Raw genomic sequence first — 16546 nt, 5'->3', positions numbered from 1 at the left:
ATTACATGGCAACAGGTCTAAAGTTCTTAATCTGTTGAGATGTTATCCCGGCCAATTGCTTTCCCTGGCTTCAGTGAAGTGATGCCCTTTTCCAGCTCTTCCATAATCATAGGTCGAGTATGACTTTGCTATACTTCTTACGGTCAAGTTTGTTCTAGTTCTTCATCTTTCCACTTTTGCCGTTCTGTAGCAGTTGGTTGGCAACTTGATCTGCAGTGACTTTGAGCGGTTGAGGTGGTACTTTCAGGTCGACACGAAGCTTTACGGATGGTTGATCATGGTTTCTTGCTGGTAGAAAATAAGCTTTATAATAACAAAGAAAAGCTACAATACAGAGGCTAATCTTCACATAAGTTAATTATTCTTATATGAAAACATTAAATAGCACTTTTGATGGTTGGCTGGACCATGGTGAATTCCTTTATTGCAATGTGAAGCATTGCAATAAAGCATCATGTATTTCTGAGCTTCATTGGAAGAACTATCAGCTAATTAGATAAACAAACGTTTTGTGGCCTTTATTTAACTAAGATTTGGGCAAAAGAGTAAATGATTAAAACACTGCATCAGTCTGAAGAAGAATCCCAACCCGAAACATCTTCAATCCATTCCCTTGGATGTGGAGACGATGTTTCCACTAGTGGGAGAGCCCAGGATGAGAGGTCATAGCCTCAGAATTAAAGGATGTTCTTTTAGGAAGGAGATGAGGATGGGTTTCTTTAGTTAGAGGATGGTGCACCTGTGGAATTCTTTGCCACAGAAGGCTGTGGAGGCACAGTTAGTGGATATATTTAAGGCAGAGATATAGATTCTTGATTAGATTTAGATTTTAGATTTTTAGATTTAGAGATTTAGAGATACAGCGCGGAAACAGGCCCTTCGGCTCACCGAGTCCGTGCCGCCCAGCGATCCCCGCACATTAACACTATCCTACACACACTAGGTACAATTTTTTACATTTTACCCAGTCAATTAATCTGCAAACCTGTACGTCTTTGGAGTGTGGGAGGAAACCAAAGATCTCGGAGAAAACCCACGCAGGTCACGGGGAGAACGTACAAACTCCGTACAGACGGCGCCCGTAGTCAGGATCGAACCTGAGTCTCCGGCGCTGCGTCACCGTGCCGTCCTTATGGGTATGGGTGTCAGAGGTAATGGGGAGAAGACAAGAGAATGGGGTTAGGAGGGAGAGATAGATCAGCCATGATTGAATGGCGGTAGACTTGATGGGCCAAATGGCCTAATTCTACTATCACTTATGATCTTATGATCCACAGATGCTGCCTGACCCGCTGAGTTCCTCAAGCACTTTGTATATTGATCACGACTCCGCCATTCAATCATGTAGTTTCATGTGTCTCCAAACCAGTAAGGTCTTCTTATTGTAATTATGCAGGGTTTAGGAAAGATGACAATTTAAGGACTGTATGCAGTTTTGGCTGCCTTTTCTATAGGAGGAGTGCAAAACTGAATAGTCATCGGACTGGTTCCTGGGGTGGCAGGTCGTTCAGCTGATGAGAGATTAAGTAGGCTGTGTCTTTATTCTTGAGACTTTAGAAAAAAGCATACAATGACAGAAGCATACAAAATTCTTCATGTTTTACAGGGTACAATGCCAGGAGTATGTTTCACCTGGATGAGGAGTCTAGATGAGGTGTCCCTGCATAGGTGATGTTTTTGGGTCAGGATCCTTCTTCAGATTCATTTAGAGTTGGGTGGATCTTTGTAATTCTCTGCTCCAGAGTGGAAGCTCATTCCATTCAAAACAAAAATCAATACTGTAGAAGTCTTAGCTTTAAAAGATTTAAGGGTTGTGGGGATATTTCAGGAAATTGACGTTGAGATTGAAATTGAGATCGCCTTAACCAATCTGATCTCCCGGTGGCTGAGCACGCCTTAACTAACCTGATCTCCCGGTGGCTGAGCACACCTTAACCAACCTGATCTCCTGGTGGCTGAGCACGCCTTAACCAACCTGATCTCCCGGTGGCTGAACACGCCTTAGCCAACCTCATCTCCCGGTGGCTGAGCATTTCAACTACCCCTCCCACTCCCAGTCTGACCTTTCTGTCATGGGCCTCCTCCAGTGCCATAGTGAAGCCCACCGGAAATTGAAGGAACAGCACCTCATATTTTGCTTGGGCAGCTTACAGCCCAGCGGTATGAACATTGACTTCTCCAACTTTAGATAGTTCCTCTGTCCCTCTCTTCCCCTCCCCCTTCCCAGTTCTCCCACTGTCTTCCTGTCTCCACCTATATCCTTTCTTGGTCCCGCCCCCCTGACATCAGTCTGAAGAAGGATCTCGACCCGAAACGTCACCCATTCCCTCTCTCCTGAGATGCTGCCTGACCTGCTGAGTTACTCCAGCATTTTGTGATACCTTGAGATTGAAGATGTTGTGAATGACAAAGAGAGCTTGAGAGGCTGAATAACTTACCCCTGCTCCTATTTCTTATGATATTATGTTTGAGCTCCTGATCGTTATTCAAGGGATTGCATATCTTTCTTCTGTAGCAGCATGCCTTGTAAGGATAGGACAGGGTGTAGGCGTGAGGAACTTTATGGTGAAATAGTCTGTTGACATTGGCAGCAGAGGTTTTGGCATGAAAAATACATGCTTTGGGGATCAGCTAACAATCAAAGAAGCCTGGTGCGAAAGGGAAGCTTAGAAACAAGACTCAAGGAATAAAATTAAACGTTAATGGGTTTTTTTCCATGTTTAACTTTTCATAAGCTCAGAAATAAACAGCACAAGACTCAGGGCCAGGACCCAGTTGGCTGCCACATTTGTACTTGTGATAATTATAGCTATCTTTAAGTTCAGAAATTATTTTCCATAATGTCTCTTTTCTCACTCAAGAACACTCAAGGAAAATAATGTTTATTGAAAACTAGCAGCTATAATAAGAATGACAAACACACCCTTCTCTCTATTAGCTGAAAGAGCCTTCGGCGATTCTGTTGTCAAAGTATAATATATGTAGGAAAAACTGCAGATGCTGGTTTAAATCAAAGGTAGACACAAAATGCTGGAGTAACTCAGCGGGACTGGCTGCATCTCTGGAAGGAAGGTTTTTTTGACGCCAGATCCACACCCTCCACAAAAGTCTGAAGAAGGGTCTCGACCCGTCCTTCTCTCCAGGGATGCTGCCTGTCCCGCTGAGTTACTCCAGCATTTTGTGTCAAAGTAAAATACCTGCACTGTAAATTAGAAAAATCTACTGAGATAGGAAAATATGTAATTGAAACTTACAGTTCTTTCTGACTAACTTCAATACATAACTTAACTGCAAATATCACTCAGTTATAATCTTTAGTTCAGCTATGCTGCTGTACTCGATTATAACTGCTACGTTAAATTACACTGCTGAACATTGTTAAATTCAAGACGACTGAAATCTGGGCAAATCAGTGTGAATGGAGACACAAGACAATGCAAGTGCTGGAATCTAAACAAATCTGCTGGAGGAACTCAGTAGGTCAGACAGCATCGTCACCATACACAGCAAAATGTTTTTCTCACTCTAAGTACTTCCATCCCTCTGTTCCACTGCTCATCCCACATACTAAAGCTTGATGGTCATTGTAGAGCGATTTTTATAGGAGGCTTTAAGAGTGGCTAGTGAAGTTCTTCCATTGGTTTTGTTCCCACCACTAATATTTCTAGGGTTACCTATCATCATCACCAACATCGGCAAACACAAAGTCGAGTATGATGGTCCTCCTGACGGGTCACTTCTGTGGGTCTTGAGATGGCTGAAGAGACCATTCCTGGAATCAGAGACTTTGTAAGAGCTACGTCCCTCCAGGTGGACACACGTGCGTGACATCTTTTAACGTGAGGATACTGGTGTGGGGACAGTCACCACACGGTCCCTGACTGTTGGGAGTCAACGACACTTAGTCTGTCCTTGCTCCGCTTTCTCAGCCGTTATGCCGCTCCATCTACTGGCCAGCCAACATCCTCCGCCTGCTTCACCACGGTGGTTTTCTTCTTGGACCATATGTGATCATATGTCTTATGCTAGCAGCCGTCACCTCCACTCTGAAATTCACATTTGAAACAGCACTAAATTTAATTGATCCTTGCAAAATCCAAAGTGAGCATCAGGCTGCAGGTTATTGGCAAGGTCCTCTTGGCAGCGCTGTCTATGGTATCTTCTGAGAGTTGATGATGAGTGAAAGTAGGCTGGCAGTGCGGTAATTAACCAATTGTTTTAATTCACTTTTTGGAGACTTGGCATCTCTGGTAAGGTCAGCATTGATGTTGAGTGCCGACATCTCCTTGAGATGAAGTGTCGCCTTCATGAATTGCTGCAGCTCTTAGAGTCATAGGAAAAGGACTATAACATCCAGTCCTTCGAGCATCTCCATTCTCTCCTGTGCCTACAAGTCTATCTATCTCTTTCTTAAATACATTCACTGACTTAGACACCACGGCATTCAGCGGCTGAGGATTCTACACCTTCACAACCCACAGATTGAAGTTGCTCCTCATTTTAGTTTTTTTACATTTTTAAATGCCCTCCCCACCCCCATCCTGAGATGTTGCAGATTTTGCACCCTGCAGCTAGACGTAATATTATCAAATCTGTATTCCCCCGCACATTTCACTGATACTTAGTCTCGTTCTTCTAAACTTTCACTACTGAGGACTGGTCACTTCAATCTATACTCATATGTCAGAGGCATCATCCCAATCTGTCTGGTTAGCCTTCACTGCACACCCTCTATGGCCTCTAGTCTATGTATAGACTCTGCATTTTTCTGTTCCCTCCCCCTCCTCTTCTATCTCTGCCTTAAAAATATCCACTGATGGCCTCCACAGCCTTCTGTGGCAAAGAATTCCACAGATTACGTTTCGAAATCGGTTACGTTTCGTGTCAGAACTAGTCATGATTGAACATGGAATGCTCTCCCAGTTAAATAAACAGAGATAACAATCTCTGGCAATAAGGAAGTCTTTCTTCAGACAAGTCACGACTTAAACATGGAAAGGTCCTCTTGCTAAACTGACAGTCAAAAATTCCTGGAATCACATACATATGTTGAGATCCTTCAGTGAGAATCATGTTCGAGCAACAAGCTGCTACAGTAAGAAAGCTTAGGATATTTCTAGATAGATGAGTTAAAAAGTGCTGTGAAGTCTTTGGCATTTTTGTGGTTTGTGCCTGTCAGATGCAATTCTGTCACAATATCCAGACCGGAAATTAAATTAAGAGTAAACACTGCTATACTTCCGGTACTGCTGCATTTTCTCTTTTTTTGAGGTGAACAAGACATTTGGCTTTGATTTAGTATTTTAGACAATAGACAATAGACAATAGGTGCAGGAGTAGGCCATTCGGCCCTTCGAGCCAGCACCGCCTTTCAATGTGAACATGGCTGATCATTCACAATCAGTACCCCGTTCCTGCCCTCTCCCCATAAGAGCTCCAGAGAATTTTTCCAGAGTATTTCTGAAAGGATGCAATCTTCCCAAAAGCTAGTGTCTTTCTAATCCATAAACAATATGGCAATAAACAATACGAATGTTCAAAAGTACTAGGAGCAGAATTAAGCCATATGGCCCATCAAGTCTACTCCGCCGTTCAATCATGGTTGATCTATCTTTCCCTCTCAACCTCATTTTCTTGGCTTCACCCCATAACCCCTGGCACCCTTACTAATCATTGCACATTTTTTCTATAAAACATTGTCTTTTGTAGAATTTGCAGAGTTGGTGAAGGCATTTATTAAAATTTCCTGCCGCATACCTGTATTTATTGTAGGTTTCATTGAGAATAAGGGATCAACAGTTGACTCTGAAGTACATCCATCAGTATCTTCATCAGACATTAACCGACCATCTTCAACTGTTAAGCTAAATGTAGCTGGTAAATCCAGTACACTATTGCATTCTGACAGGTTACTTGATAAATGTTCATTTGCAGACATGATGCTGTGGGAGAAAAATTGACTTTATATTTGAGGAACTCCTAGATTAGCAATATACAGTAAATTGTAAGATCTGCTTATAGCTGCATGATAACTCCGCTGTTACAAACACACCCTGACAACACAGAATGTTCGCCCAGCAATGATTACATATTTAATGAGAATATACATTTTCTGTTTAACACGAACATGCAGTAAGATATATTGACACGGGAAAAACAATTGAGCTCAGAAGTCTCGTGAAAAGTGTTTAGTCTAGGTTCATTACTGTTATGTCTACCGAGGTACAGTGAAAAGAAGATAGACACAAAATGCTGGAATAACTCAGTGGGACAGGTAGCATCTCTGGAGAGAAGGAATGGGTGATATTTGGCAGGAGAAAGGGGTTGAGAGGGAAAGGTAGATCAGCCATGATTGAATGGTGGAGATGCTCGATGGGCCGAATGGCCTAATTCTTCTCCTCTGACCTATAAACTTATGAAAAGCTTTATTTTGCATACTATTAAATCAAATCAGATAATACTATACTTAAGTACAATCAAGTCAAAGTCAAGTACAATAGGTAGAGCAAAGGAGTAGATATAGAGTGCAGAATATAGTTCTCAGCATTGTAGCGTTACAGTTCCATAGACAAAGTCCAACGTCTGCAATGGGATAGAGTGATTAGAGTGATTAGTTTCTGGAAGGACAGTTCAGAAGCCTGATATCAGAAGGGAAGAAGCTGTTCCGGGATGTTCCTGGCCCAAAATCCACTGGGATAAATGGGAGGAAGAAATGTTACTGAGAAAAGACAGGGAGTTGAATGAAGTATCCTCGTGCACTTGTACAGGTAGATGGATAAGAAATGTTTGGAGGGATATGGGCCAAACGCATGCAAATGGGTTAGCTTCGATGGGGCATCTTGGTCGGCATGAACAACTTGGGACACAGGGACTATTTCCGTGCTGTATGACTCTATGCCTATCAATATATCTCAGAGTGCTTCCATACTGCACATTACTATTTAACAGCCAAGGACTCCTATCCTTTTCATTAAATGCTTCATATAGGCCCCATATTATTTGAAAAAACTTTAAAACCTGTAAAAAAAGGGTATTCCTAAACTATAATAAATGAGTTTGGTATCTCAGCCACGCAAGCGCAGGTCATAGGTCACTTGTGCTGCTGTGTGTATACAGACCTGCGTTTCATCCGTATTTTCCAGTTTTGCTTCTTCGAGGTGAGAAAATACTACTTTCAAAACTATTAATTAGGTGCATTTATGGTTATTGTACATAACTACGATGATTTTGTAGGTTTTATCGCTTCATGCTTCGGTGAGTGAGCGAGATCGTGACAATTTTCTTTTGCATTGTAACTTGTACCGGAGCTGTTCCTCAAGCGGGAATATGTCGCACTTCCCAAACCACGAGTTATTCTTGGTTTTCTCATTCTTGGATTGTCGGCGATGCAAAAGAAAAACAAACGTTTGAGTGAATGAATTGCTGCTTTGTGCGGGCGGTGGCTACAGTCCGGAATGTCAACAGATGACCCTTCCTGTAGGGTCTCAACCTGAAATGTCAGCCATTCCTTCTCTCCAGAGATGCTACCTCTCAGTTACTCCAGCATTTTGTGTCTACCGGAGTGATGTGTTTCTGGGTGATATTATAGGGAGGGTTTGATCAGACAAACCGCTCCGCTGTCTAATCGCTGCACGAACAGCAGCTTCAAGTTTACAGTGGACATCCATTGACATTCCACACTGTAGTCACTGCCCGCACAAAGCAGCAATTCGGCACGGTAGCGCAGCGGTAGAGTTGCTGCTTTACAGCGAATGCAGCGCCGGAGACTCAGGTTCGATCCTGACTACGGGTGCTGCACTGTAAGGAGTTTGTACATTCTCCCCGTGACCTGCGTGGCTTTTCTCCGAGATCTTCGGTTTCCTCCCACACTCCAAAGACGTACAGGTATGTAGGTTAATTGGCTGGGTAAATGTAAAAAATTGTCCCTAGTGGGTGTAGGATAGTGTTAATGTACGGGGATCGCTGGGCGGCACGGACTTGGTGGGCCGAAAGGGCCTGTTTCCGGCTGTATATATATGATTATGATATGATATGATATGATTCACTCAAACGTTTGTTTTTCTTTTGCAGCGTCGACAATCCAAGAACGACTGAGAAAACCAAGAATAACTCAAGGTTTAGGAAGTGCGACATATTCCCGCTTGAGGAGCAGTTCCGGTACAAGTTACAATGCAAAAGAAAATCATCATAATCTTGCTCACTCACCGAAGCATAAAGTAATAAAACCTACAGAATCATCGTAGTTTTGTACAAATTAACCATAAATACACCTAATTAATAGTTTTGGAAACAGTATTTTCTTGCCTGGAAGATGCAAAACTGGAAAATACGGATGAAACGCAAGTGTCAGTTATGAATGACTGAAAGCTAACATGCAGGTAGAACAAATTAGGGAGGCTATTAAAACTGGTTTGGGAGACACCAGTGGCACCAGAACATGAATAGGGGACGTTTCGGGTCAGGACCCTTGTTCAGGCCTCATGCCTTAACCTGGCATCATGTTCAGTATGAACATTGTGAAATGAAGAGTCTGTTCCTGTGCTATATACAACGTTCTATATATGTATCAAATGTGTTGTTGTGGAAGGCACAGGCTGTCAAATGACCTTCTCCTGTTTCTACTTCTTAGAAACATAGAAACATAGTAAATAGGTGCAGGAGGAGTTTATTTGGCCCTTCGAGCCAGCACCGCCATTCATTGTGATCATGGCTGATCGTCCCCAATCAATAACCCGTGCCTGCCTTCTCCCCATATCCCTTGATTCTACTAGCCCCTAGAGCTCTATCTAACTCTTACGTCCTTACAATTGATAACTTAGATCAGCAGAGAGAATTCCAGGATTCAGCACAGCATTCGCAGCTTTGCATAAGCTAATTAAAGAACATAGCCACATGACACACACTGTAACGTTTACTAAGTGTTGAGCAAGAGGCACAAGAGGCCTAAACTGTTTTCCTCAGTTAATCACAATGCTAAGTGGTGAAAAATACATTTCAATCTCCCCTCTCTTTTTCATCTCGTCCACTGTGCTTTTTACCTTAAAACTCCTGATCACAAACGGAATGGGAACAGTTCCTGACCCAATTTATTGCTATCCACATTATGGAAATGGGGTGGATAGATGTGGCGTGCCCACCACTTCATTTCTAATGTGTTCCAGTCAATATCTATTTTAACCAAATATTTTTTGTAGTCAAGGTGTCTACATATTTAAAACTCCAATGCCTTCTTTAATTAAAAGTGCCATACTTATTGCTAGATTGATTTAATTGGAACTTGAATTGCACTTTTAATGTAACCACTCGCTATTATACAATATACAAGATTGTTGGGATTCAGTTTTAATGGATAATCCTGAATGATTATCATTTTCCATTATCAGGATTTAAATTCCTGAGCATATAGATAACTGCAGGAGTAAATCAGCAAGTCAAACAAAAGATAGGCATAAAAAGCTGGAGTAACTGAGCGGGACAGGCAGCATCTCTGGAGAGAAGGAATGGGTGACATTTCAGGTTGATACCCTTCTTCATACCTGTGTGAGGGGAGGGGGGATGAGGGAGGGGTGGTAGGGGTGGTGTGAAGGGGAGAGCCAGGGGTGGAAGGAATTGTCAATATGTCGGGTTGATACTTGCATTAGGACAGAATTCCTGATTGTTTAATAAAATGAAGTTAAATCTGCTAGCTGGCGTGTTGGGAGTGAACTCGTCACCAGATCCGTGAATTGGGTCGCTGGATTAATAGCTGAGTAACACAGCCACCTAAATTTACGTTCAATAATATCAGTATGTTTCTATGTTTCTAATTACTCTAAACGATTTTTAGTTTGCTAAAAGGGTTGCGATCTGAGACATCATATGCTGTGTGGGAATTGAAGGAGAATTTATTTCAAGGAAAGACATGCAAGGAAGTAGAAAATGTGGGTGTAGGAAGGAACTGCAGATGCTAGTTTACATCGAGGATAGACACAAAATGCTGGGGTAACTCAGCGGGACAGGGAGCATCTCTGGAGAGAAGGAATGAGTGACTGGTCGGGTCAGGTCTGAAGAGTCTCGTCCTGAAACGTCACCCATTCCTTCTCTCAAGATGCTGCCTGTCCCGATGAGTTACTACAGCATTTTGTGCCTACCTTCAAGATAAAAATGTAATCAGGGAAGCTTAAAGTTTAAATGTGGGGACAGAAAATAATAAGTGGCTGCAAAGTTTAAACAGGTCATGCTGATATATATATATATATATAAAATCAGTAGATAATTATTACAAAAATAAGAGTAAGATGTTTTCAGGAGTTAGATTTAGCTCTTGGGGCTAAAGGAATCAAGGGATAGAAAACATAGAAAATAGGTGCAGGAGGAGGCCATTTGGCCCTTCGGATATAGGGTATATTTTGGATGATCAGCCATGATCATATCGAATGCAAGAGCCGAAAGGCCTCTTCCTGCACCTATGTTCCTATGTATGTTTCTAAGTGCAGGAAGTAATAGAAACATAGAAAATAGATGCAGGAAGAGGCCATTTGGCGATGAGGTAAAACAAAAAGCGTTTCAAGCGGGGACTACGTTACCTTTCACACCTTTCCGGCGGCGATCGACAGCTGAAGGCGGCAATCAGAGTGCGGCAACGGGCCAACGGGACCGGCTGGAGGGCGGGACCGCAGCCGTACCCTATCAGCGGTGGAGATAGGCAGTGATCGACAGATGGAGAAACCAATCAGAGAAAGGCAGTGGGCCAATGGAAGCGGTGAGGAGGCGCGAGAGTGATGGGTTAAGCGCTGATCGACAGCCGGATGAACCAATCAAAGAGTAGCAATAGACCAATGGGAGCTGCCGGAAGGCGGGTCGTTAACGGAAGGCGATGATCGACAACCGGGTTGGACCAACCGGAGAGAGGCAGCGGGCCAATGAGAGCGGTGAGGAGGCGGGACGGCGATAGGGATAAGCGCTGATCGACAGTAGACCAGACCAACCAAAGAGAAGCAGCGAGAGGCGGCGGACCAATGGAAGTAGCTTGGAGGCGGGACGTTACCGGAAGGCGATGATCGACAGTCGGATGGACCAACCGGAGAGAGGCAGCAGGCCAATGGGGGGCGGCCTGGATGCGGGTCTTGCGTCGATGCTCCAACGGCAGAGGGAGCGAGAAAGAAAAAGCAGAGAAGGAGCGCGCTTGCTCGTCGTCGACTGTTTCCCGTCCCCCCTAGTCCCATCCCGCCCGCGGCTGAGGAAGAACGGATTGATGGCGCGCTCCAGGTGTGTGACGGCGGCGGCGGCGGCGGCGGAGACGGCCCGGATCCCCGAAGAGTGGGTGAGGAGAGTGAATGGGGCCGTTTTGTTGCTCAACCCTGTTCCTGCATTGCGGCTCCCCCCTGGCCTTGGCCCTTGCTGTTGTTTTTGTCGGAGCTGGAGGGAAGGATTGCACCACAACCTTCCCCCTTCCTCCCTCACATCTCGGCCCCGTGACTGTCCCGCCGCTCACCCATCGCGGCCGGCCCCTCACCCATCGCGGCCGGCCCCTCTCCCATCGCGGCCGGCCCCTCTCCCATCGCGGCCGGCCCCTCTCCCATCGCGGCCGGCCCCTCTCCCGAGGACCAATGTGCAATAATGCCGCCCGGGCATCTCAATGAATGTCTCCCGGCTGATGATAAACACTTTAATTCCCCCTCCCCGTTTCCACACTCACTGACCTTTCTGTCCTTGGTCTCCACCATTCAATTGATTGTCAAGAGTACATTCTTCCCTTAAAGCACAATTATAAAGCATGGAATAGCCTTCACCCTACTCTAGTTACTCAACCAGACGCAACAAAATTTATGGTAGTTCTTCTCCTAAAGCCCGTCTTGCTTAAGTCCATACTATACAATACATCTTTATTGTCATGGTACAACGGGATTGGGAAAGCGCCTCCCATATGATGCAATAAATTAATTAGCTCATCAGTATTAAATTAAACAACCCAATGAGACTCCGCCACCTCCAGTTTAAATTCCATTTGGAATATTTTGGAGGATCAAGAAACAAGTGAGACTAAACGCAAATAGGAGGAACAGCATCTCGTATTTCGCTTGGGCAGTGGTGTGAATATTGATTTCTCTCACTTCAGGTAGCCCTGGCATCCCCTCTCTCTCCCCCCCCCCCCCCCCCATCTCTCCTCCCCCATCTCTCCTCTCCCCCCCCCTCTCCCTCCCCCATCTCTCCTTCCCCCCCCCTCTCCCTCCCCCCTCTCTTCCCCCCCTCTCTTCCCCCCCTCCCTCCCCCCTCTCTTCCCCCCCTCCCTCCCCCCTCTCTTCCCCCCCCTCCCTCCCCCCTCTCTTCCCCCCCCTCCCTCCCCCCTCTCTTCCCCCCCCTCCCTCCCCCCTCTCTTCCCCCCTCTCCCTCTCTTCCCCCCTCTCCCTCTCTTCCCCCCTCTCCCTCTCTTCCCCCCTCTCCCTCTCTTCCCCCCTCTCCCTCTCTTCCCCCCTCTCCCTCTCTTCCCCCCTCTCCCTCTCTTCCCCCCTCTCCCTCTCTTCCCCCTCTCCCTCTCTTCCCCCCTCTCCCTCTCTTCCCCCCTCTCCCTCTCTTCCCCCCTCTCCCTCTCTTCCCCCCTCTCCCTCTCTTCCCCCTCTCCCTCTCTTCCCCCCTCTCCCTCTCTTCCCCCCTCTCCCTCTCTTCCCCCCTCTCCCTCTCTTCCCCCCTCTCCCTCTCTTCCCCCCTCTCCCTCTCTTCCCCCCTCTCCCTCTCTTCCCCCCTCTCCCTCTCTTCCCCCCTCTCCCTCTCTTCCCCCCTCTCCCTCTCTTCCCCCCTCTCCCTCTCTTCCCCCCTCTCCCTCTCTTCCCCCCTCTCCCTCTCTTCCCCCCTCTCCCTCTCTTCCCCCCTCTCCCTCTCTTCCCCCCTCTCCCTCTCTTCCCCCCTCTCCCTCTCTTCCCCCCTCTCCCTCTCTTCCTCCCTCTCTTCCCCCTCCCTCTCCCTCTCTTCCCCCTCCCTCTCCCTCTCTTCCCTCTCCCTCTCTTCCCTCTCCCTCTCTTCCCTCTCCCTCTCTTCCCCCTCCCTCTCTTCCCCCTCCCTCTCTTCCCCCTCCCTCTCTTCCCCCTCCCTCTCTTCCCCCTCCCTCTCTTCCCCCTCCCTCTCTTCCCCCTCCCTCTCTTCCCCCTCCCTCTCTTCCCCCTCCCTCTCTTCCCCCTCCCTCTCTTCCCCCTCCCTCTCTTCCCCCTCCCTCTCTTCCCCCTCCCTCTCTTCCCCCTCCCTCTCTTCCCCCTCCCTCTCTTCCCCCTCCCTCTCTTCCCCCTCCCTCTCTTCCCCCTCCCTCTCTTCCCCCTCCCTCTCTTCCCCCTCCCTCTCTTCCCCCTCCCTCTCTTCCCCCTCCCTCTCTTCCCCCCTCCCTCTCTTCCCCCCTCCCTCTCTTCCCCCCTCCCTCTCTTCCCCCCTCCCTCTCTTCCCCCCTCCCTCTCTTCCCCCCTCCCTCTCTTCCCCCCTCCCTCTCTTCCCCCTCCCTCTCTTCCCCCCTCCCTCTCTTCCCCCCTCCCTCTCTTCCCCCCTCCCTCTCTTCCCCCCTCCCTCTCTTCCCCCCTCCCTCTCTTCCCCCCTCCCTCTCTTCCCCCCTCCCTCTCTTCCCCCCTCCCTCTCTTCCCCCCTCCCTCTCTTCCCCCCTCCCTCTCTTCCCCCCTCCCTCTCTTCCCCCCTCCCTCTCTTCCCCCTCCCTCTCTTCCCCCCTCCCTCTCTTCCCCCCTCCCTCTCTTCCCCCCTCCCTCTCTTCCCCCCTCCCTCTCTTCCCCCCTCCCTCTCTTCCCCCCTCCCTCTCTTCCCCCCTCCCTCTCTTCCCCCCTCCCTCTCTTCCCCCCTCCCTCTCTTCCCCCCTCCCTCTCTTCCCCCCTCCCTCTCTTCCCCCCTCCCTCTCTTCCCCCCTCCCTCTCTTCCCCCCTCCCTCTCTTCCCCCCTCCCTCTCTTCCCCCCTCCCTCTCTTCCCCCCTCCCTCTCTTCCCCCCTCCCTCTCTTCCCCCCTCCCTCTCTTCCCCCCTCCCTCTCTTCCCCCCTCCCTCTCTTCCCCCCTCCCTCTCTTCCCCTCCCTCTCTTCCCCCTCCCTCTCTTCCCCCTCCCTCTCTTCCCCCTCCCTCTCTTCCCCCTCCCTCTCTTCCCCCTCCCTCTCTTCCCCTCCCTCTCTTCCCCCTCCCTCTCTTCCCCCTCCCTCTCTTCCCCCTCCCTCTCTTCCCCCTCCCTCTCTTCCCCCTCCCTCTCTTCCCCCTCCCTCTCTGCCCCCCTCCCTCTCTGCCCCCCTCCCTCTCTGCCCCCCTCCCTCTCTTCCCCCCTCCCTCTCTTCCCCCCTCCCTCTCTTCCCCCCTCCCTCTCTTCCCCCCTCCCTCTCTTCCCCCCTCCCTCTCTTCCCCCCTCCCTCTCTTCCCCCCTCCCTCTCTTCCCCCCTCCCTCTCTTCCCCCCTCCCTCTCTTCCCCCCTCCCTCTCTTCCCCCTCCCTCTCTTCCCCCCTCCCTCTCTTCCCCCCTCCCTCTCTTCCCCCCTCCCTCTCTTCCCCCCTCCCTCTCTTCCCCCCTTCCCTCTCTTCCCCCCTTCCCTCTCTTCCCCCCCTCCCTCTCTTCCCCCCCTCCCTCTCTTCCCCCCCTCCCTCTCTTCCCCCTCCCTCTCTCTCTTCCCCCTCCCTCCCCCTCTCCCTTCCCCCCCTCTCCCTCTCTCCCCCTCCCCCCTCCATGACTTGGTGTTTTGGCCAGACAACATCCTGTTTGCCTTCTAACTTGACTTCATCCCTTGGAATTATTTTAAATGCCTATTCGTGATAGTTGTATTTTACTTATATTATTTAGATCAGTGAAATATGAAAAGGCATAAGGCATATGAACAAAAACCATCCATATTCTTTATCCCACCCTTCGGTAATGCCTTCTAGTCCGTCTCTTCTCCCCTCCAAAAAAACCCACACCGTCCCGTTCTTTCTCTCCCAGCCCTCCCCAAACCTCTTCATCTCGACTCTCTTCCTCGTACCCGTTTCAGACTATATCGGGCGCAGTACACGAACGCATCCTCTCCTATAGTTCGGTATGCTGTTGAAAAACAATACTGCCACGTTGTCCCTGCGCGTACAGATTTTTACAAAAGCGCATTTGACGCGTTGATTTTGTTTTATATAATGAAGAGCGCTGGGCGGCTTTAAAAGAAAGCGGAGTGGTTGATTTTTTTTTGTTAGATTGGAGCTCGGTGAGATGGGTGAGTGTTCGATGAGCTAGTTGGTCGTTGTGGTATCAGAAATGGGCATCATATTTCATAATTTGATGAAATACATAATTTGCCTTGTCTTGGAGCTTTCAGGGACAGATGACCGGATCAGCCTTTGCCATGGGGCTTTGAGTACCCTGTGGATAACGCTGTTGTCAGAGCTTCCTTTTAAGCACTCGTTGCTGAACAAAAGTTGACAAAATTAACCTTGCAGCTGTCAGCTTAAATATTGCAGGGCTGTTCATAGCTACTGACTAAAATCTGGGTGAGGATTTGTCCTTGGATATTTTTAATTAAGGACATCAACAAGAAAATATTGATAAGAGTCTACTTCCATTTTTGAAACAATTAACTGCTGTACATATTGCTCTTTGGAAGTTCACAAACTTTGTTTGGGTTGGATTCTAATCTTCAGTGAGCAGATATTGTGTAGTTGCATACGGTCAAGATTTAGCAGAGTTCATTGCTGATAGCTTTAAAGGTTGTGTTAAAAGTAAAGCATTTTATTTTTTTCACATGTAAGCAGGCCTGAAGATTTAAAGGCAATCGATGGTGACAGCAGGACAGCATGATACTGCAGAAGCCAACTTGATACAGTATGTATTTATCTCTAAAGAACATTTTGTTTTCATGAGACCCACGAGACCATGACTTGGTGTTTTGGCCAGACAACACCTGTTTGCCTTCTAACTTGACTTCATCCCTTGGAATTATTTTAAATGCCTCTTCGTGATAGTTGTATTTTACTTATATTATTTAGATCAGTGAAATATGAAAAGGCATGAGGCACCCTAAGATTGAGAATGTGACTTGATATTGCATTCCATGCTCTTGTTTCCTCAAGCATAATGGGATTCAATTTCTAAACTTGTAGGGTTAATCAAGTTCTAAATGCCTCAAAATAATCTGATGCATTGGCGTATAAATAGTGCAAAACAAAGTTACTCATAGAGCCCATATCCCTCTAAACCTTTTCTACCATGTACCTGTCCGTATCTTTGAAATAGTGTTATAGTACCTGTCTCAACTTCCTCCTTGGGTAGCTTGTTCCATATTCCCGCCACCCTCCGTCTACCCTTGTCCATCCTATTAAATCTTGCCTCTCTCACTTTAAACCTATGTTCTCTGGTTCATGATGCCCTTTCCTTCGGTAACAGACTGTACATTCACCCGATCTATACCCCTCATGATTTTATACACCTCTTGCGTTCCAAGGAATAAAGTCCTAAATTAGCAAATAAATAAGCAGCAACTAGTATCCGCAGTTCCTTGTTTTGATCTAATTTCCATCCTCGATTACCATTCAATGGGATTCATTTCGCTCTCTACATGCTTTCAGTGAGGCCAGCAGGCA

At 47.3% G+C, this 16546-nt stretch overlaps 2 protein-coding genes across 4 annotated transcripts in view; one reads left to right on the top strand and one right to left on the bottom strand.

Moving 5' to 3' along the window:
* Positions 1–11463, bottom strand: part of LOC144596804 (shieldin complex subunit 1-like) — a 62370-nt gene extending 50907 nt beyond the window's left edge. The window contains exons 1-2 of one of the 2 annotated variants that reach the window (XM_078405617.1): positions 10566–11463; positions 5758–5942 (exon numbers count right to left, since the gene is read on the bottom strand). In XM_078405617.1, the coding sequence (XP_078261743.1) occupies positions 5758–5938 (181 nt within the window). In that variant the 5' untranslated portion in view covers positions 5939–5942; positions 10566–11463. The remainder of the gene's footprint in view (positions 1–5757; positions 5943–10565) is intronic. The other variant, XM_078405618.1, reaches the window with a different exon arrangement.
* gpcpd1 (glycerophosphocholine phosphodiesterase 1) overlaps positions 11091–16546 on the top strand; it is a 48749-nt gene continuing 43293 nt past the window's right edge. The window contains exons 1-2 of one of the 2 annotated variants that reach the window (XM_078405613.1): positions 11091–11302; positions 15719–15788. The gene's annotated coding sequence lies outside the window, so the exon portion shown is untranslated. Of the gene's footprint in view, positions 11303–15715; positions 15789–16546 lie in introns of both variants that reach the window. The other variant, XM_078405614.1, reaches the window with a different exon arrangement.

The sequence above is a fragment of the Rhinoraja longicauda genome, chromosome 9 (genome assembly GCF_053455715.1).
Source record: "Rhinoraja longicauda isolate Sanriku21f chromosome 9, sRhiLon1.1, whole genome shotgun sequence".
Lineage (NCBI taxonomy): Eukaryota > Metazoa > Chordata > Chondrichthyes > Rajiformes > Arhynchobatidae > Rhinoraja > Rhinoraja longicauda.
This window is presented reverse-complemented; position numbering and strand designations above follow the sequence as displayed.